This window comes from Anabrus simplex, chromosome 1 (genome assembly GCF_040414725.1).
Source record: "Anabrus simplex isolate iqAnaSimp1 chromosome 1, ASM4041472v1, whole genome shotgun sequence".
NCBI classification, from domain to species: domain Eukaryota; kingdom Metazoa; phylum Arthropoda; class Insecta; order Orthoptera; family Tettigoniidae; genus Anabrus; species Anabrus simplex.
The window spans coordinates 349,721,808-349,744,591 of record NC_090265.1 but is presented as its reverse complement, the minus strand read 5'-3'; the positions used below and the strand labels follow the sequence as shown (position 1 = coordinate 349,744,591).

Here is a 22,784-nt window from a genome sequence, read left to right as displayed (position 1 = left end):
CGAACTGGTTTTGGTGGTTTGGTCATGTAAGGCAAATGAAGAAGGATGAGTTACCTAGGAGAATAATGGATTCAGCCTTGGGGGGGGGGGGGGGGGGGGGTAAGAGAAGTAGAGGGAGACCAAGGCGACGCTAGCTAGACTCAGTTTTTAATTATTTTGTTGTAACACTAAAGAATCCACAGAGCTCATTGCAAATAGATTTGTGCACATATTGCTAGTTTAACATTTGTTTCTTGTATCTTACCTTCAAAATATTCAGTCAAGGGATGAGTCTAGGAAAATTATACTTTCTGAAACTGTTGACTGATTTTCAACTGTGTTTCAATCTCAAAATAATATGTCATTTGTTATCTTCTTAAATATCACTTCTACACATATTGCAAATGTTTTGTTTGAAATGGATTGGAGAATATTTCCTCATTAGCTTTGAATCGAATTGACTGAAACGATTTACCACCCTGCCCAAGTCTACAAGGGGAAGATATGAGTAGAAGATCTGAGAGTACCAAAAAATTTCAGCTTACTTCTATTTGATATATCAATTTCTTATTTAATGACCTGCCTGTATTTCCTCAATAATATTAACTTTTAACAGTACTTTCTTATTGTATACTAGTGATATTTAAATATTAATTGCAAATATTGTTTCTTTATAGACTTCATCAAGTGAAGATGACTACAAAAGGATATCTAGGAAACGATGTGCTGATTCTGGTCATCATTCACATTCAAAACAGCGGAGACTGTCCGAGTCGTCTCATGACCAGATTCATATGAAAAGTAAATCCAGAAGTTAGAAGACATCCATCATCATCAGATGTTCTAGTAAGCAGGTAAATCCTTCACTGATGCTTTTTGGTTGTTGAGAGGTAATCTGTATCCTTAAGGGAATATTTTGTAATTGTTCTGTGAAATATACTTACAAATTCCATTCTTGGTATTGATAACAGGGGCAAGAGAATATAATTTTGACTTCAAATATTGCATTAAACACCATTCTTTGAGAAAATCGAGGCTAAATTTTGCATGTTTCCGTGTGATTCACTACCACTGACAAGCGTAGAACATGATCAGGAATATTAATAAATATGTATTAGGTGAAAGCAGATGTGAAGAAAGTGTACTAAAGAAATTAATTTACAGTAGTTGGCACTCAGGTCTAAGTAACAAATGTTTCACGGATTTGAATTTCACCGCCTCCCATATTGCTTTTTGTACGTGTCACTCTATCTGTTCTCAGCTCTGCATTACACTGCTAAGCAGTCATTACATCACCACAAACTTACACTGAATAAACATTTGTAATGAGTCACAGTTTTAACATCCTGCAACTTAAATCTCATTATTCTTTCCCAGAGCTTACAAACAACTGGCCTGTCAATATCTGCTTTATGTATATCAGTCACCCTCTTCCTTGTACACTGGGACTACTTTTGCAACTCTCCATTCATTTGGTATCAGCCCTTCCGGCAAAGAGCAATCAAATACGTATTTCAGATATGGCACTACATCCCATCTCATTGCATTTAGTATATCCCCAGAAATCTTATGAATCCCATCTACTTTTCTGGCTTTCAACTTTTTTTTCTTCATAAATCATAGGTAAATTTCAGTAATTTGCCAGTATTAGTTGCTTCTTCTACCTCATCACTTACACCATTTATCACTTTAGTTTCTCCATAGAGGTCATCTGGTTCTATCAGCACTACATCTGCAATATTTTGACTTCTAGTTGGTTCATTTATTGATTCACTGAGCAAGTGACTTCACGATTTGGGTCACATAGCTGTCAGGTTGCCTTTGGGAAATAGTGGGTTCTATCCCCCACTGTCAGCAACCCTGAAGACGGTTTTCCATTTTTCACACCAGCCAAATAGTGAGCCTGCACCTTAATTAAGACCACAGCCACTTCCTTCCCACTCCTAGCCCTGTCCTATCACATAGTCGCCATAAGATCTATCTATGTCAGTGCAACATAAAAAAGAAAACCTGTCCATCCCAGATGAACTTATTCCTTATTTGAGGCAGTCCATTCCAAAACTCATGTTATCCACCTAAGTGATTTTTCAAGAAAGGCCAAAAAAAAAAACCATGTAATTTTTATAATATAAGTCTTCCTTATTTACAAGGGTTAATTTTATTTTCAAGGTCTGATTGGATGCAATAAAACCAAAGTGACAATAAAAGATGTTTTATTTGCAACATTTAGCTACACTCTCCAGCTACTTCTGTACATAGTCGCTGTTCCAACCTAGACATTTGTCATAGCATGGTATCAACTTTCCAATACCCTCGTCATAGAAGGCAGCCGCTTGTGCTTTCATCCACTTCTCTATGCTGGTCTACAGCTCATTGTCTGTACCAAAATGCTGTCCTCCAAGCCAGTGTTTCATGTGAGCAAAGAGATGAAAATCAAAGGGAGCCAAGTCCGGGCTGTATGGTGATTGATCAAACCCTTCCCATTCAAAATGCTGCAGGAGCATCTTTGTTGCAGCTGCAGTGTGCCGCCGAGCATTGTCATGAAGAAGGACAGTACCAGATGACAACATCCTCTTCGCTTGTTCTGAATTGCCTTTTGTAGATATTGAAGTGTCACGCTGAATGAGGCTGCAGTGATGGTCGTGCCACGTTCCATGAATTCCACCAATAAAACTCCTTTTCAGTCCCAGAACACAGTAGTCATACACTTTTTGATGGAGAAGGTTCGCTTGTACTTCTTTGGTGTACTTCGGGAATGAGAATGCATCCACTGTTTTCGAAACAGACTTTCAACGTATTAGGTCGTGTTACGTACATGTAGTACGTGTTGAAGAGATGTTAAGTACAGAACAAAAATGGCCAGCCGGACACCAGTGGGATCCGAACCCACAACATTGTTTGGTTTGCTCTTTTGCTTCTTCAGACAGATTTCACTTTCTCTATCCTAGGCCTAGAGATACTTAGTTCACTACAAATCAGATAGTGGTCTGTTTCATTGAAAAACCCATACATTCCTAACAGTTTTCCTGAATTCGAAGTTGATTAAGATATAGTCTATTATTGATCTGGTACCCCTACCCTCCCATGTGTAGCGGTAAATAGCCTTATGCTTGAAGAATGTATTCATAACTGATAAACCCATACTAGCACAGAAGTCCAGCAGACGCTTCCCATTCCTATTACCTTCCATATCTTCCCCACATTTACCAATCACCCTTTCATATCCCTCAGTTATATTTCCAACTCTCGCATTGAAATCGCCCATTAGCACTATCCTGTCCTTGCTGTTGACCCTGACTACAATGTCAATCAGTCCTTCATAAAACTTGTCAATTTCATCCTCATCTGCACCTTCACATCGTGAATACACTGAGACAATTCTTGTCCTAATTCCTCCAACTGCCAAATCTACTCGCATCATTTGCTCGTTTACGTGCGTAACAGGAACTATTTTGCGTGCAATAGTATTCCTGATAAACAGCCCTACCCCAGACTCTGCCCTTCCCCTTTTTAACACCCGTCAAGTACACTTTATACTCCCCTATCTCTTCCTCAATATCTCCCCTTACCCGAATATCACTTACTCCTAGCACATCCAGATGCATCCTCTTTACTGACTCAACCAGTTCTACTTTCTTTCTTCCATAAGCCCCATTAATACTGATAGCTTTCCATCAAATTCCATTTTGTTTGCCAAGTTGTTTCTAACGAGCCCCTCTCCTGTCAAATGGGAGTGGGACTCCGTTATTCCCATAGGTCCGATGGTTGCTTAAAATGTTCTGATTTTGGTAAATTCATGAAGCAGGATGCTACCCTACTTACCCATAGTCCAAGTGAGGATCTCTCCTCTAATGGGTTAGGGAGGACCAGTGGATTGTATAGTTTTAGCCGCCTGAGCACAAGGAAGGCTATGACTCAGTATTGTCCAAGATGCCCACTCCCATTCCATAGCAGCTGGTATCCCGACTCTCAGGACCTCTTAGTAGGCCACTCAGCCGTTGTCCATGGTTCATGAACTAGTAGGACGTGACTACGGTAACCCACACCATGAACAAAGGAAATTTAATTTGTCCTCGTATTCAGTACATACATGTCTCCATTTTTTGATGGAGTAATATTTAATCATACGTTTCAACTCATTTGAGCCGCCTTCAGTGAAAAAAATTAAATACTGTATTTTTACATAATTGATGTTTAAAGAATATGTTAAAACACAGTGAAAAAGAAAGTGAAAACAAATGAGACATGACGGAATTAAAACAATAAGTTATTATGGCGAGGTTGTGTACCTTTTAATCTAGAGGTGCGGTATGGTACAATTAAAAAATGAGGACGAATTCACTGTGCTAAAATTTAAAATGACAGTCTGTCTTCAATGAGTCACAATCTCAAGTAGTCAAGAGGGCAGCGAAACTTGAGAAACTATGTTTGAGAAGGAAACAAATACCAGGTAAAATGTATGTGACTCATATTCGAAACCGTCAATGAAGTTCAAATCTGTAATGGAAAAAGTGTGTATGAGAAAACTTGGGCTAATAAATAAAAAATAAATGTGAAGAAAAACTTTAAACTTACTTATTAAATACACTGCCGGAAAAAAAAGAAAAAATAGTACACCTGGAAAGATGACATCGGTTTTAATTCGATGACACAGATGTCGCCTGGGGGATTGTAGATGTACTGATAATAATTGTTTCAACGTCATCCACCAACAGATAGCGTAGTGACATAGCTGCCAGAGCGCCATCTGCATGTACCCTTTAATAGGGAATGTTACAGCCATAAGGCTCAGTGTCATGTAAACGTGTGAAGCAAACAGGTGCCATGCCATGGAGACGCACTCGTGTTTCCTGCAGCCAACTGAGCAGGTTTGACAGGGGTCAAATTGTGGCCTTTCAAGTGACAGGATTGTCCTTTTGGAGAATTGCCACACAAGTTGGATGTGCTGTGCCAGTTGTGCAACGATGCTGGTTGCAATGGTCACGTGAACATTCTCACACCTTTAGACGAGGTTCTGGACATGCACGCAGCGCAGACTTCTTCCAAGATCGTCGTATTGTAAAGGCAGCACAGCACAGATAAGAGGCTTTGTGAGCCCAGAAGTATCAACACGAATTGTTACCAACCGGTTACTAGCAGTGGGACTAAGGGCACGCACACCTCTAGCCCGTCTTCCATTCACGTCACAGTATCGACGTGCAGAGCTCGACTGGTACGGTCAGAGGATCACTTGGAAGATGGAATGGCAGGCCTTGGTCTTCAGCGATGAAAGCAAATTCTGCTTGCACGCAAGTGATGGTCGTTTGCACGTATGATGAAGACCTGTTGAGCGCTGTCTAGTAGAGTGCATTCTTTCAAGACACACTGGACCCATCCCAGGCCTTATGGTGCGAGGTGCGATAAGCTACAACTCTCGTTCACATTTGGTGTTTGTGGAGGGAATGCTGACCAGTGCTCGGTACGAGCAGAATGTTGTAAGATCCGTTCTTTTGCCATTCTTGCAACAGGAAGGTGATGTGTTGTTCCAACAGGATAATGCTCGCCCACACACTGCGCATGAACTCAACATGCTCTGCAAGACGTGCAGCAACTTCCCTAGCCAGCGCGCTCTCCGGACTTGTCTCCCATCGAGCACGTGTGGGATATGATGGGATGACAACTGATACATGCGACAACTCTTGCAGAACTATGTGAATAGGTTGAACAGGCATGGAATAATGTATCCCAAGACAGTATTCGCCATCTGTATGATCAGATGGATTGCTGCCCATGGAGGATACACCACGTACTAATATGGGTGTTTCAGCATGGAGCGACACCTGGTACTTCAGTACCGCTTGAGCTATTGATCTGGAAATGTAATCATTTCATGTACTCCATATGCACTATTTCAACAATAAATCTTGGGTGAATTGGAAAACTCTAAGAGGGTGTACTAATTATTTTTTTTTTTAGTTTTTTTCCCCCGGCAGTGTAGTTGCCCTCTTGAACGGCCTGACCTTCTCAATTTAGCAGTCCCACTTTCACTGATCATGTCTGTTGCTGGCTGGAGTTTACAAATTAGAATACCAATCCTGTAATTCCAGCTATGTTGGTTAAACCGGCCGTGATTTTATCATAAGGTACACCAAACATCTCAACGCTCTTAAATATAATTGTTTTTCAGCTATGAGTGAACATCATAAGGAATCCAGTCACGAATATACAACAATAGATAAAGATATACTATGGCAAGTTTCAATACAGCAAACAGCAGGTCTCGAGCATGTATTTAGAAGTAGTCGGTGGTAACACTTCTCTCGTCTATGTTTGTTCTTGTAGTCTGTAAAGATAAAGTGATATAAGTATGCCGGTAGTGTGTGCATGAAGGAATGCCTAGTGTTTGTATGGAAAGAGTACTTACTATAGTTGTTGTGGAAGTCTTGTGCTGATGTGTTTGAAGGCTTGTTGTGTTCTACTACGAGTGAGTCTGGGGCTCATATTAGCTGTGGAGGGGAATGTAGGTGGAGGGGAAGAAGGAGTGGCCGTTGGAGAAGTAGGGGCGGGGTCAGGCTTGTGATTCGTTGGTTTGTTAGAGCGTGTGTTTACTATTTTGAGATAATCATTCTTTAATATCACAAGTTGGGATATATAACATAACGAAATTTCATCATGACAAAGGCCCACATCAATAAGACGTACACTAGTTTCAAAATGTCCTCGAAGATTACCCTACACAACTAAAATCAACATTACTTAGAAGGATCTGCACAGAGGACAGAAGAATGGAATCCATATAACATAAATTGAAAAAATTTTAACAAGTGTCTACCTATACGTACAATTTTAATGTGTTGAAACTTTTTAAATGTTATATATTGTGACCTGTGTGTTTTTAATATGTTTTACATACTCATGCTCTATTTATAACTTTTTAACCTGACCACTGATATTTTAATTATATGCTATTATTCCATCCCCCATTAGACATCCGGATGCCTAATACAATAACAACTTGTGTATTGTATAATGGCTAAAACAAAACATGTACTAGCTGATGATGGCCGTTAAAGAGCCGAAACCGGTACTAGCTTAATCTATTAAAATAAATTGTGTATTGAATGGTGGAAAAACACATTTCTTATCTATATTTTGCATATGCTATGAATAACTATTTCCAAAATGTATCCAAGAAGGTGCATTTACAGTATTCAAATAATGCACTCGGATATCTCACTGGTAAACATAACCTCACGCAACGAAAGAAAGAAAAAAAAAGCACGATTCAAAGATGAGGATAAATTATGCTGGTTCCCCTGTGCAAATGTATTATTTTTTGGATTTCTGTACTGTTTGCATTTTTAGATGCTTTGTACTGGCATGGAAAGCGCCCGAAGCCCTTAAAACATTGTAGCTTTTCGAACTTCCCTATGACGAGGGGATAAAGTATCTCACGTCCATGTGCATTGCAACGCACTACGACTCCCATCCCTCACCCGTGTACGATTTCCCGGCTGGCAATTTATCCTTTAAAACCATAAGACCGTTTGGGCTCGCATTAAAATAAAGCAATGCAGTTTCACCGGCATTGACAATATTGTTCGGTGCCTACGAATTTATTATATGGGCCACGTTTTTTCGTCAACTGTCGGCATCGCCAGTGTTCGCGGATTCTGTTTTCCCACACACTGCCTGTTGCGTGATATTACGGCGTTCCTTAAAAGGTTAAATACAAAAGAATTACAATTTCATTCAATTTAGCAATCATGAAGCGTACTGTAGACCCACCGAAGTGTGTGTAACTGCGGAAAGCTACCCCTCCACGTTCCGGAACGCGCGTTCTATTATGACGCGGAGCGGATAAATTTCAACTTGAAATTACTCTGTAGCATACTATTGTTTTAAAATGTAAAGGCAGTTTCGAATTAAAAGTCTGAATTTCGGTAATGGGGCCGACATTGTACTCCAAATTATGAATTATCCGTATTTCGAATTAAACAATTGAAATAACATGCAAAACTGTATCTCATGTTTGCGGGAACGAGAGCTTCTTCGAATTAGGCGGGATTTTGAATTAACCGATTTTGAATTATCAAGGTTCTACTGTAGTACATTTATCACAGCAACAAGGCATGTCATTACGTAGGCCTATTTTGGGAGAAGAACTTGAGGAAATTTTGGATTGTTTCGAAGATACAAGCGACTCTAAATTTAGTGAAAGTGAAGATTGTGATATTTCTGGGTCTTGAGATACTGCACCAGAGAATAATGGAGCCGTGCCATTGGCTAATGGGCTTGCAACAGCTCCTGCAATGTCAAAGAGTGACAGTGACAGTGCTAGTGAAAATGACAGTGACAGTGCTAAAGAATATGACAGTGAATTACCTAGATGATTCTTGGACTGAATGCATATTCCCAGAAAGTAATGTTGTCCATCCCCACCATTTTTATGAAATTCCAGGCCCAAAACATGTACCTCAACCTGATGCTCCACCCATAGAATATTTCAGTCTGTTCCTTACACTTTCATTCCTGACACTATTAGTAACAGAGACTAACAGATATGCTTCACAAACTATAAAGAAATATCAGAATAAACTTTCTCCAGCTGGCACAACACTACAGTTCAAGACATGCAAGCTTTCTTAGCTTGCATACTGAACATGGACTGAACAAGAAACCTACAGTAGCTAGTTATTGGTCAGCTTTATTCTCCCAATGTTCACCTTCGTTTAGGCACATGTTTGCCGGAAACAGATTTCAGCTTCTGTTGAAATTCTTTCATGTTGCAGACAATAGAGGCCTTGCTGCCCCTAATGAAGCAAATTATGATCCCTGTGGAAAATTCCAGCCTGTTGTTGACCATGCCAATCGAGTTTCAAGGTACCATTTCACTCCACATCAGCAATTATCTGTTGGTGAAAGTTTGGTGGGGATGAAGAATCACACAACACTCATGCAGTACCAGCCAAATAAGCACCACCACAGGTGGGGCATAAAACTTCGGATGATAGCGATTCAGTAGTGAATTACTGCTTAGGATTTTATGTGTACATAGGTGGAAAATGTCAAAAAGGTAAAGACAATATTGCAAAGCATGGTTTAGGGTACTGTTGGTACTGCACCTGCTCACTATTGGTAATTATTTACAGAAATCATACCATGTGTTCGTTGACAATTTTTTTATGTCAGTGCCATTAGTTTAGGGTTTATATAAAATGGGGACATTCATAACAGGAACTGTACAACGAAACAGAAAAGGATTGCCTCAGTATTTGAAACAAAAGTTTGGTATTGGGGATGGAAAATACTTCAGGTTAGGGCCTGTACTAGCTATGGGCTATAGGGAAAAGAACAGTCAGAGGAATCCTGTCCTACTGATTAGTGAAGGTAGGACTGCTGATAAAACTTTCACAACTAAATGCCATGTTCAGCAAAAAGAAATTACAAAACCAGAAGTGGTGTGTAATTATAATAAATACATGTGGGGGATTGATACTAGTGATATGGTGTTGTGCACGTACCTTGTTGTCAGAAAAACTGTAAAATATTGGAAGAAGGTAATTTTCAACATTATTGCAAGGATGGTGTTAAATAGTTACATCCTATATAAGGAAAATTTTGGAGGAGCTCGACACCCCATGTCAAGACTGGCTTATACAGTGTCAATCAGTGAGACTTTAGGAAGTGAGTGGCTTGAACATCAACAGTCTAGTGTGGTTTCATCTGGCAGCATGAGTGATGTAAATGGAAGTACCGGTGCTTCTACTAAAGTGCGAAAACATCCTGAAAAAAAAAAAAAGGAGTCTAACTGTTGCATGTGTAGTACCAAATCAAGAAGGCGTAGATCAAGAACAGGGTGTTGCAAATGTAGCAAAGGCCTGCATCCAGATTGTGGTCCAAAACATAAGTGCAATATGATCACATGAAATTTATCATAAAGTTCTGGTGGGGGATTTTGTAATAAATTAGGCTGTTTACATTCTTCATTTTACTGTGGATATTAATTGATTTTGTATGTTCTTCTCATCTTCTGAACTGTTCTGTAGTAACAGATATTGCTACTAGACACAGTTCTCTCACGTGATCACTATTACGGTACTCTCCTAAATTCATAAAATATAAAATCGTTGGTGTCTTTCTCTCCACATGTTCCATGCTTTAGGAAATTAATTCATAAATTGGAAAGTAGGCCTACTTTAACAATATAAATTGATATATATGATCCCAGATAAGAGTTCATATTAATTATCTTCACTTAGTCACTTTGGATATAGTGTACAGTATGCTAATTCATTTCAATTTTTTTTTTCCTTTTTTAAATAACAAAATAATTGTATTTTTGTGCACAGTATTATCTGATATTTTTCTTTTTAAATGCAAGTCACATTTTTATATTCTTTGGATTATATCAAGCGCACATACCAAATTTTACCTCCATATCCTTTAAACTGAGACGTTTATTAATTTTTTTATACAGTGATGCAAAATCGATTGAAACATGCTTGGCATTCGATGCATATGATGACCTATTATGGGTTGGCATCCAAAGGGTTAATATTACTCCATCTAAAGATGGAGATACAGTATGTATGTATTGAATAGAAGAACAAATTAAATTTCCTTTGTAAAGTGAAAATCGTCAATATGGAATGATTTTAATATCTTGTAACTCAGTACTTGGAGGAAACTCTTCCTTGATAGGCTACACTGCACTCACAGTAGAACAAAATTCAACAATAAAACAAAACTTTGTTGTTTATACTTGTGTTAATAATGCATTACACTCTCAAATCTGATCCCTCCTCTCGAGATCCATCACAGAGAACTTCTCTTTCTTCAACGAGATTATTTAAGTTTACGTCTACGTCGGGGCGGGTGAAAGTTGCAAGATGACAAGTAGCTCGACCTTGAAGCTTGTCGATTTTTCTAATATTGCAACACTTTTTAAAAATAAATTTTAACGTTATTGCTTTTATGTCCTACTAACTGATGCTGAGGGGCCGGAATTGTGTCCCTCAGGAGTTCTTTAACGTGTTGGTAAATCTGTCGATATGAGGCTGATGTATTTGAGCACCTTCAAATACCACCGGACTGAGCCGGGATCGAACCTGCCAAATTGAGCTCAGATGTCCAGCGCTCTACCACCTGAGCTTCTCAGCCATAACTCTTTGTGCCTATGGGTTTGTGTACTTAGCATTCTGATGAGAAACTTGAGATGTAGAGGAGAAAATGTTAAATCATTAACTAATGAATACAAAATTGAAATACTTCAAGTAGAGACAATAAAACTGTCCCCAGCAGAAACATATTAATGAGGTTTCACTGTATTTTAAAGGTGACAACTCTCAACTAAAATATAAAGTGTAACATTCATAGCCGTCTCTCTCTTTTCTCCTCAGTTTTCTCCAGAAAAATCAGGACCAATCTTTGTTCTTCTCCCTTTACCTTCCACAACAGGCGTAATATGCTCTATCATCCTAATACACTGTATTCAAAGCATAAAACTGCATGAAATCCTAACATAGTTCAAGAACAACGGACATAAAATGCGGGTGAATTGTAACATGAAGTCACATACTCAAATTGTCCTTTTGCTACTGGTTTACTTTGGTTACAGATTTGTGTGGGAAAACAGAAGTTTTGATGCCTACTTTCATAGTAGAATTATCACAATTCTGACTAAGAAGGCAGTGCTACCTTTAACTCAAAAAAAACTGTATAAGACTTATTTTGGAACGGACCACATCATTTGTTGGTCAGTGCTTTCTGTCATTCGCATTTCCTTCCCCGTTAACATAGGATAAGTTAAGATCACCCACTACTATAGTTTTCCTTTCTGTGTTGTATCCCACATAGCTGATGATTTTTTCAAATAATTCCACATCAGCATCAGTGCTGCTTTTGCCAAGTCTGTACATCCCAAAAACATCAAGTTACCTATTATCTTTAGAGATAAGTGTTACAGATAGAATTTAATGTTTCTCATCTCCAACTTTATCATAGCTTTATCATACTCCTTCAATGTGGATGCTCCAAATCATTACATTAATAATAGGCTAGTGTTCTAGCCTCGGAGAAATCAGTCTAACTGAATTCATCGTCCTTAATAATTCGGAAGACTTCATATGCCAGCTTCTACACATATAATCGTATCGTGAGTGCATAGCAAACAAAAGAAATTTCCTATTAAGAGTATGTGAATGTTTCCTGGCAAAATATTGGTGTTATTATTCTCAAAGGACGCTCGTGTATTACACCGGGACGCAGTGTATATACATACATAACCAGAGTGAAACTTGTGAAGACTGCCGTCATTACAAATCTATATGTGACTTTCTCCAGGATACTATACCTTAAGTTGAAAAATAGCCTTTTTTTAAAATACAATAGATACATTTGCAATCATTTTCATGAAAACCAGAGGTCTCTAGCTAAAAAACTGATCACTTTATGTTAATTTGAAGAGGTAAGACAAAATTTATTGAATTTCAAGGAAATCAATTGGAAAATAGGGTAGAGTACTCCGATAATATATTAAGGATTTAAGAAAATCTGGCTGTTTTATTGGATAAAGGAATATCAACTTTGTGTATTAAAATAATTTTTTAAATATTTAGGAGTTTTATTCTCTGGAAATTAAATATCAAAATTTGAAAAAAGTGAAAAGGAAGTTTTAGTCTTACGACACTCATATACGCAGAAGCTCTGTCTTAAGATGTTCGAATAAGAGAAGGATACAGTATTTGGACAGAAGAACGAAGGAAGAAGCTCAGCGAGAGGATGAAGAGATTTTGGGAGGAAAAGAAGGCCAACACATCAGGTAAACAAGTTCAACCGTGCTCTTGAGTAGGGCATAACGATGTAAAAAAAAAAAACAATAATAATAATAATAATAATAATAATAATAATAATAATAATAATGTGGATATTTCAAAAGATCATTCTGAAAGTACACACATTCGATATCCAATTATTGATTTACATTACTAATTTATCTTGTAATAACAAAACTGAATTATTGCTCATTTTTCTGGAATGTTCTTTTGCAAACACAATCCGTCTCGCTACTTGGTCCAGGTTCAGTGACCTTAATGTTGCCTGGCCGTTGGCACTACGAATTCCCCTATTTCTGTTGTGCAGTATGCTCGAATGTTGTTGAACAGATATTTTGTCCTTTCTGCAGTCATGCTTTTTACTTAGGTTTGTTCTGGGGAAGATTATCTGCCTTGCAAATCTTCACAATTACAGTTGGACAGTCCAAATTTTGTTGACATATAATGACCCCAGGTATATTCCTTTTCACAGTAAAATGACCGAAAGATGTGATCGTGATCTAAGGAACTCATCTCCAACCATGTTGCCAGTCATACATATTTATTAACAGCTTGCCAGTTTCTTTTCCGATGATGACAGCTTTGTTAATTTTTGACTTAGCGATGCTATCTTAAATGACCAAGACAGTACCTGTCACGTGGTACTTCCTTTTCATGAGACCAAAATTCCAGTCACAGAAAAAATTCGTAAGACTCACTGGCAGAAAAGAAATCGTTATTTCTTCATGTAAACCTGACATCTCCATATGGTAATGTTTTATATTTTGTGCGACACACTTGTCGGCATAAAGAAACAAATCACAGCACTATGACCGGGCTCCTGAGCAGTTAAAATTACCACTTATAAAATATGCAGCCAAGTAAATGTCTATAATATTGTAGCTATACATTATCTTGATGCACATGCTGGTTATTTCATATTTTGTTACAAGAAGACAATGCAGGAACTTCATTTAAGAAACTGTACCTTAAAGCACCAATGTTAAATTCCCTTTGCAGCTTAAGGAATGGTTTTGTTTATACTGGACAACTTGTTTCTAAGGTCATTTTGAAGGATTTTCTCTATGGTCACATCATTGTCACTCCTTTCATCACACAGTTCAAGGATCAGGCTAACAGATGGCACTCAAATCTAAAAATAGATATTTCTTGCCCTTCCTACCTTTCTCCTTTGTAGCGTAACATGTTGCCGTGACTTAAGGTATGGTTTCCTGGAGAGTGTCACGTATAATGGTTTCTTTACATACACCTAACCTCATGTTCATCATTCTTAACCGAAAATTTTAATATCACTTAATATCATGGTTTATCATTTAATTACTGTATATACTCATTTAGACACGATTTATCCATTACATATCCGGGATCTTCATTTATCACTCATATCAATCATCTTTAGGTTATGTTACGAAGACTTCATTCTACATTTCACATGTCAACAAATCATTCTAACTAATTAATCACCAGCATATTTAAGTTACAGTCCTAGAAGACTTTAGAACTAACGCTGTTAGTACTCATTTTACTTTGACGACCTTCCCAGATCCACCGGTATGATTATCACAAATTAATACCTCTTTTCATAAGAACAATTTAACCCCCATAAATACGCACTCGGAAGTTACCACAACAGCTGATTCGAATTTAAATACTGCAGCTTGAGAATAAAATATCAATACTGAAATTAATTAAGAGAATTTCTAAATTGTAACTAGAATAAAATATAAATGACAAAATTTATAGGAATAATTGACTCTGTAGAGCATGAATGAATTCCTTCTCCCACGGTGATGGTCATCAGGCTGACGAGGCTGCAAACTTGCTTCATGGTACCCTATCTGCTACTGTTTAACTCTGAAAATAAATTTAGGTAGCATGCCAAGATTTTCCTTACTACACCATTAAAAGATTTACCGTAAAGTTTCACTACAAGAATGTACTCCCAAAACAAAACAAAACAAAACAAAACAAACACCAGCAATAATCATCATGTGATGAGACCAACTCGTTTTGCTGCTTACGAAAATAGACATCCACACACAACATCTACTATTTATACACCACAAAAGTACATCATTCTGAAGGCCACGTTTTAGAATGATGATTTCATATGGATAAGGTGACTGCCCATTCTTAACCCTATTTGCATCAATAAAACACCGTCATCACCATGGAATCAATTTACCGTGAGTTATAACTGTATGAAAACAAACAATCCCAGTCGCCTCACTATACTCTGTTAATCAAACTATACAACTTCACAGTGTGAAAAGGCTGCTGTGGAATAGATGAACGACGAATGACAAAGCACTGGACACTTGGCCTACGATTTCATCTAGCAATAATCAGTTCTGTGCACAACACATTAGCTCCAGATTACACATATAAACCACCATACACACACTGTGCATTTTCTTGGAGAGGAATAATCCAGAGTATATGACTGACTAATAAACATTATGTAGCGTCTTCCACAGAAAGCACACCAGGAATGAACTTGTAATAGACTCGTAATGCCGTCGTAGTCTGCTCCATAATGGTACAGTAATGGCTTCACAATCAAGGTTCTTCAATGTGACTAACTCTGGAATGGATAATGGATAATGACTTCGTCGCACGTGTGTGCGCGTGTATATATATATATATAGGCTTGCTCCACATGTCTGTAGTGTCACCAGAAATCCACTGGTAGAAATACAATACAATACAATCAGCCATTTCAATCATTAAAATGATGTGGCCTCTTTAAGTCGTGGGTATAGGTAGGCTTTCAACAGTCTTCTCCAAGTGGAACGGTCTTGGGCAGAAATGCTCTAACTTAAACATCTTCAAGTGTCTGTCGATCATTGCAACCTCGTTCAGAGTCAGAGCTTTTGGATTGGTTACCAAGCCAGCGATACGAAAGTTAGCGATCTCTAGTGTTCATCCACATTGATGTCCGCCTCCGTAGCATAACGGTTAGTGTTATTAGCTGCCGTCTTCGGGGGCCCGGGTTCGATTCCCGGTACTGCCAGACATTTAAGAATGGCAGGAGGGCTGGTATGTGGTTGAAATGGTACATGCAGCTCACCTCCAATGGAGGTGTGCCTGAAAAGAGCTGCACCACCTCGGGATGAGGACACGAGTTTGCATCCACATTGATGAATTACCATCTTCAGCCTATGCTTCCAGGTTGTACCCCGGGTTTCCAAGCCACGTGTTGCAACACTTTCAACTGACTTCAACCATCTTTACCGATATAGTCACTGTTTCCCATGTTGCACAATCTCCACTGTTAAGTCATGTGAACAGACCCTTACCCAAATTAAAAGTTATACAAAGATAAGGATATACATGTTCAATATTCCCTAACTACAAATCCTTCTTATGATAATGTTCTTACAGCTTAATTTACCAAACTCACATGATATTCACTACTTTATATTACAAATTATTTTCAAAAATTTCCTAATCTAAACTTGGGAGATCGTAATTTACAAACATTTTGTAACCTAAAATCAAGGATTGTACTTGTGTACGGTTACAATACACACAACTCAAATGATTAACTCTGAGGACATTATTTAAAGCAATTCAATATAGCACACATTTGGAAGATCTAGCCCTAGTATTACGTATTCCATATAATTCTATTCCTATTTGAAGACACTGTCTGTTTCCCCTCAAGTTACATATCGTGTCCAGATAAGCACATCTTAACCTGACATTAATGACCTATACAACAAGATCATAAAAAGAAAAGGAAAGAAATGGAGGAGTACACTGAATTGATTCATGCATTAATAAATAATTCGGTCTCGAAAGCCAAGAATAAGGGCAGAGAGGATTCGTCTTGCTGACCACACGACACCTCGTAATATGCAGGCCTTCGAGCTGAGCAGAGGTCGCTTGGCAGGCCAAGGCCCTTCAAGGGCTGTAGTGCCATGGGGTTTGGTTTATTAATAAATAATTATAATATGAGACTTTCCACTTATCTTGGGCAGCTGTTTCCTCGTCTGCATGGGATCGGATTGATCACCTCATTTTCTTGTCACTTTGCCATAGTTTTCCCCAATTGAATGTATTCTTGCATTGTTTTCATAGCTTTTTTATACAGTATAGAATGTAATTTCTCCTGTTGTTCAGTATCATGAAAAAGAGTACGCATCGTACTACTATTATCAAATCTGTAATCTATATATTAAAAGAGTTTACTAAAAACAGCTTTGGCAAATCCATCTCAGACATCTTTAGAAGACACCTTGGCTTTGGACCACTCGAACTTTGAACGGCCTGTGACATATTTGGAGAGCCAACTTCAATCGCATTTCTATACATGAACTGCGACCAGCATTTTATGAATAGCTATAAAAAATAAAAAAAAAACCTTTTTAACATAGAGCAGCAATCCAGCATTTTAAGAACCTCTATTAAAAGGATCTCTTTAACATAGTGCAACGAATATCTTGAGCATTACCTTATTTCTCATATGGTATGCACATATCATTTTAAATATCATTGATACTACACTGTTTTCCGTTGCTTAAACTTTTCACAGAAATTATTTTATTCAACTAGCCTTAAAATTCTATTGATTGTACATACTGATTTTTAAGATCATTGTGTCTTTACATTGTTTATTTTATTTGATACATTTGTATAATTTGCTTCATGGCTGATGATGACCTACGATTTAGGTCGAAACTAGTCCCTGAATGTTAATATTAATGTATATTATTTATAATTTGTATTGAAAAGGCGGACCTTAAATTTAAAATATTTTAACTACTATTGTAATTGACAGTTCAATACGGACCAATAATCATGAAATTCTTATCTTTTGAAAATCCATCTGTCCATTCATTTTTGTTTTATTCCGTCCGGAATTACCTGCTGGTGAATCATGAGGCATTGATAGGCCTCTAAGTTCAACTAACTTTGAGTAATCATAAAATCAAATCATTAAATGATTACTCCAATAATTGCAGACAAAGGCTTACGCTAACCCCCAATACATTCCGTACTTAGCACGTTGCTAAGTGACTAACACTTTCATTATTATTGTGATATATGTGATTTTCATCTTAGTAATGTCATTACGTGCAGCCATGTTTGATTACTACCTGTTAAGCCAGAGAGTATATACACTTCCTCTGATCGCAGAAGAATACTAATCTCTGTTAGATACTCTTTGAATCTTTAATCTTTCCCAACTTCCGAATACAGTCAACCGGGCGAGTTGGCCGTGCGGTTAGGAGCGCGCAGCTGTGAGCTTGCATCCGGGAGATAATGGGTTCGAATCCCACTGTTGGCAGCCCTGAAGTTGGTTTTCTGTGGTTTCCCATTTTCACCCCAGGCAAATGTTGGGCCTGTACCTTATTTAAGGCCACGGCCGCTTCCTTCCAACTCCTAGGCCTTTCCTATCCCATCGTCGCCACACGACCTATCTGTGTCGGTGCAACGTAAAGCCCCTAGCAAAAAAAATGTACCTTAATTAAGGTCACGGCTGCTTCCTTCCCATTCCTAGGCCTTTCCTATCCCATCGTCTAAATTACATAAATGATTGGGGACTAGTTTTGACCTAGTACTAGGTCATCGTCAGCCTAAAGCAAAATTGAAACACATATACCGAAGAAATTAAACAATGTAAAGACACGTAAGGTCTCGTAAAAGTACATACCTTGTGAGATATTGTGCATCACTATGTTAAAAAATAACTATGAAAGAGATTCATAAAAAGTCCAGTGTGCATTAAAAAGATGTTATAGAAAGGAATCCTTGAGTTGCTGGATAAGGAGATTAGAATATGTTGGCTCCTTTAAGATGCTGGTATTGAATTGAAGAACCACTGAACCGAAGTCACATCGTTTATTTACGATTAAAGTCCAGTGCGCTGTATAGCATTAAAAAGTTGTTAGGGATGGAAATTTTTCAGTTGTGGGTCAAGGAATTCAACATATGCTGGCTTCTTAAATGTGCTGCTGTATATTCGAAGAACAACTGAGACGAAGTTACGTTGTTTTTTAAGATATTCATAGACGTAAAAACAATGGATGCTGGAGAGGCTCTTCAGTTTTTGGAACTTGAAGGAAGGTAATTGTTGCGCATGGAGGCTTAAGAATCCAGAGATGTGCTACATTATGTTAAAAAATAGAGATCCATAAAAAGGTCCAGTGCACCGTATAAAAGTAACAAGTTGTAAAAGTAATCCTTAAGTTGTTGGTCATGGAAATCGAAAAAGGTTGGTTTCCAACCGATGCTACTGTGCATTCAGAGATCAATTGAAATTACAGTAACATTGTCTTCTCAAGATGTTTATAAACTTGAAATAAATGCCGATGCGAAGTAAGATGCTAGAAGTAAGTTCTTCTGTTTATAGAATCTTGAAGGACGATGCATGTTACACGAGGAGGATTGACATAATATATGGAGTTAAATAAAGGTGGATAGAAATTCGCAGTTCAATGTAGACCATACATTTGACTCTGAATAAATGACAGCAAGGAAAGAAAGAAAGAAAGAATGAAATTTGGTCCGTTGGAAGAAAATATTTAAATAAAATATGTCATAAAGGAATTAATTATTATTTATAAATTTCATTTTCGTATTGACAGATTCAAAGTATAGATAAAAAAAGTGTTGATTGGTGGAAAAACACTTTTCTCATCTATAAAGGAATTAATACGTGTATGGTATGTATGGTCCGCATTAAACTGCAAATTTTTATCCCCCTTTATTTAACTCCATATATGTTAATCCTCCTCGCGTAACATCCATCGTCCTTCAAGATTCTAGAAACAGAAGAACTTTCTTGTAGCATCTTACTTCGCATCAACATTTATTTTAAGTTTATATACATCTTGAGAAGACAATGTTACTGTAATTTCAATTGATCTCTGAATACACAGCAGCATCGCTTGGAAACCAATACTTTTTGATTTCCATGACTAACAACTTTTATTATAATTTGGATCCACCTTATTCAATACATAAAAACTGTTGTTTAGATGAAATTACAACATATATTTCAATCAGAACTAGTTTCAACGGGCGTCATCAGCTGATATAGGTTCTTGGAAAAATTGGCAGTCACATAAGTTTATCTACGTCAAATTGAACACAATTTAAAACCATATTAACAGCCTAAAACTGTGTTACAATTAAACTGTTTCAAAGTCCATATTTTCTACAAGTCCGAGACTTGCGAGTCTTAAACTTTAAATTGATGAAAACATATGTAAACCGGTTTGCTCACTAGATAAACTTATGTGATTGCCAATTTTTCCAAGAACCTACGAGGACGGTTTGAAAAGTTCTCGGAATCACCGCTAGATGTCAGTGCTAGAGCAACGAGGTTCCCGCGCAATAATCACACATCCTTTGTGAGTGAACACGTGGCGCGTCAGTGCTCTAGCTGCAGGAGTGTGGTAGTGACGACTCTTTGTTGTATTTCCCGCGTAGTGATTTGTGACAATGGAAAAAACTGAGATTCGAGCAGTGATTAAATACTTTGTAAAGATAGGTATGAAAGCAAAGAACATTCATGCCGACTTTCAGAATACACCGGGGGACTCTGCTCCTTCATTTTCAACTGTTGCCAAGTGGACCAGCGAGTTTAAATTTGGTCGGGAGAGCTTGGATGATGATCCGCGTAGTGGATGGCCAAAAAGTGTAACGACCCCAGAATTTACCGCAAAAGTGCATAAAATGATCATGGAGGATCGTCGACTTAAAGTGCGGTAGATTGCTGAAGCTGTTGGGATGTCTTCTGAATGGGTATATTATATTTTAACCGAAGAATTGGCTATGAAAAAATTATCCGCAAGATGGGTGCCGCGGCTCGTGACATTGGACAATAAACGCACCAGATTGAAAATGTCAGAACAAAGTCTGGCCCGTTTTCAGTGCAACCAACAAGATTTTTTGCGTCGGTTTGTGACTACAGATTAAACTTGGGTCCACTACTATACCCCAGAGACAAAACAGCAGTCAAAGCAGTGGAAACGTGCTGATTCACCACGACCAAAGAAAGCAAAGGCAGTGCGTTCGGCCGGAAAGGTCATGGCCTCAGTTTTCTGGGATGCAAAAGGCATTCTGCCGATAGATTATCTTCCTACTGGCCAAACAATTATGGGGCAATACTATGCAAACCTCCTAGACCAACTACAGGAAAAGATACGCGAAACAAGGCCTGGTTTAGCAAGGAAAAATGTCATCTTTCATCAGGACAACGCTCCGCCGCATACAAGTGTTATTGCCATAGCGAAATTTCATGAACTGGGGTACGAATTGTTGCCATATCCACCTTATTCACCTGATTTGGCACCAACAGACTTTCATCTATTCCCCAAGCTGAAAATTTTCCTCGGTGGACGGAGATTTTCTACAAGGGAAGAACTGGCAGCCAAATTGGAGAGGTATTTTGCAGGCCTGGGGGAATCTCATTTTCAAGATGGGATCAAGGCATTGGAACATTGCTGGACCAAATGCATTACTCTACAGGGAGATTATGTTGAAAAATAAAAGCAGTTCCACCGAGGTAAGATACTTAATTCTAGTACATTCCGAGACCTTTTCAAACCACCTACGTATATCAGCTGATGATGACGCAAAAAGGGCGTCAAAACTAGTTCTGATTGAAATATATGTTGTAATTTCATCTAAACAACAGTTTTTGTGTATTGAATAAGGTGGATCCAAATTATAATAAAAGTCGTAATCTTGGTTCAATACGGACAAACAATGAAATTTATTAATTTAAATGACTAACAACTTAAGGATTACTTTTACAACTTGTCACTTTTATACGGCGCACTGGACCTTTTTATGGATCTCTATTTTTTAACATAATGTAGCACATCTCTGGATTCTTAAGCCTCCATGCGCAACAATTACCTTCCTTCAAGTTCCAAAAAACTGAAGAGCCTTTCAAGCATCCATGTGTTTTTACGTCTATGAATATCTTTAAAAACAACGTAACTTCACCTCAGTTGTTCTTCGAATATACAGCAGCACATTTAAGAATTCCTTGACCCATAACTGAAAAATTTCCATCCCTAACAACTTTTTAATGCTATACGGCACACTGAACTTTAATCGTAAATAAACGACGTGACTTCGGCTCAGTGGTTCTTTAATTCGATACCAGCATCTTAAAGGAGCCAACATATTCTAATCTCCTTATCCAGCAACTCAAGGATTCCTTTCTGTAACATCTTTGTAATGCGCACTGGACTTTTTAATGCTATACGGCGCACTGGACTTTATTCGTAAATAAACAACGTAACTTCGACACAGTGGTTCTTCAATTGGATACCAGCATCTTAAAGGAGCCAGCATATTCTAATCTCCTTATCCAGCAACTCAAGGATTCCTATCTATAACATCTTTTTAATGCGCATTGGACTTTTTATGAATCTCTTTCATAGAGTTATTTTTTAACATAGTGCTGCACAATATCACACGTGCTATGTCCTTTTATGAGACCTTATGTGTCTTTACATTGTTTAATTTCTTCGGTATATGTGTTTTAATTTTGCTTTAGGCTGACGATGACCTAGTACTCGGTCAAAACTAGTCCCTAATCATTTATTAATTTAAACTCTTTACATTTTGTACTGAAAAGGTGGACCCTAATAATACATTAATTTACTCTATTGTAATCACAGTTTAATACGGATCTATCATTATGAAACTTATTTCATTTAATTATCCTATCGTCGCCATAAGACCTATCTGTGTTGGTGCGCCGTAAAGCCACTAGCAAAAAGAAAAGCTAATACATTCAACAGATGACAGAGCGTTCCTAATAACTTAGCCTACATGCTGCTCTAAGAGAAAAAAATATACATACAAACAGACCCCATCCTGACATATGCCTTAGACATTATGTGGGAACACCTATCGAAAGATAACCTAGCTACACTATAAAGAGTGAAGGCTATCTTTAAAAAAGTTCTCCGCCTGGCAAAAAAATGCTCCTTCGAGAGTAACCTATGAGCTCACAAGACA

At 37.9% G+C, this 22,784-nt stretch overlaps 1 protein-coding gene across 2 annotated transcripts in view; it reads left to right on the top strand.

Annotated features, from left to right (window-relative positions):
• Positions 1–22,784, top strand: part of LOC136866052 (zinc finger CCHC domain-containing protein 17) — a 182,755-nt gene that overhangs the window by 152,345 nt on the left and 7,626 nt on the right. For both annotated transcript variants that reach the window (XM_067142699.2, XM_067142693.2), the window contains exon 7: positions 657–833. In XM_067142699.2, the coding sequence (XP_066998800.2) occupies positions 657–797 (141 nt within the window). In that variant the 3' untranslated portion in view covers positions 798–833. The remainder of the gene's footprint in view (positions 1–656; positions 834–22,784) is intronic.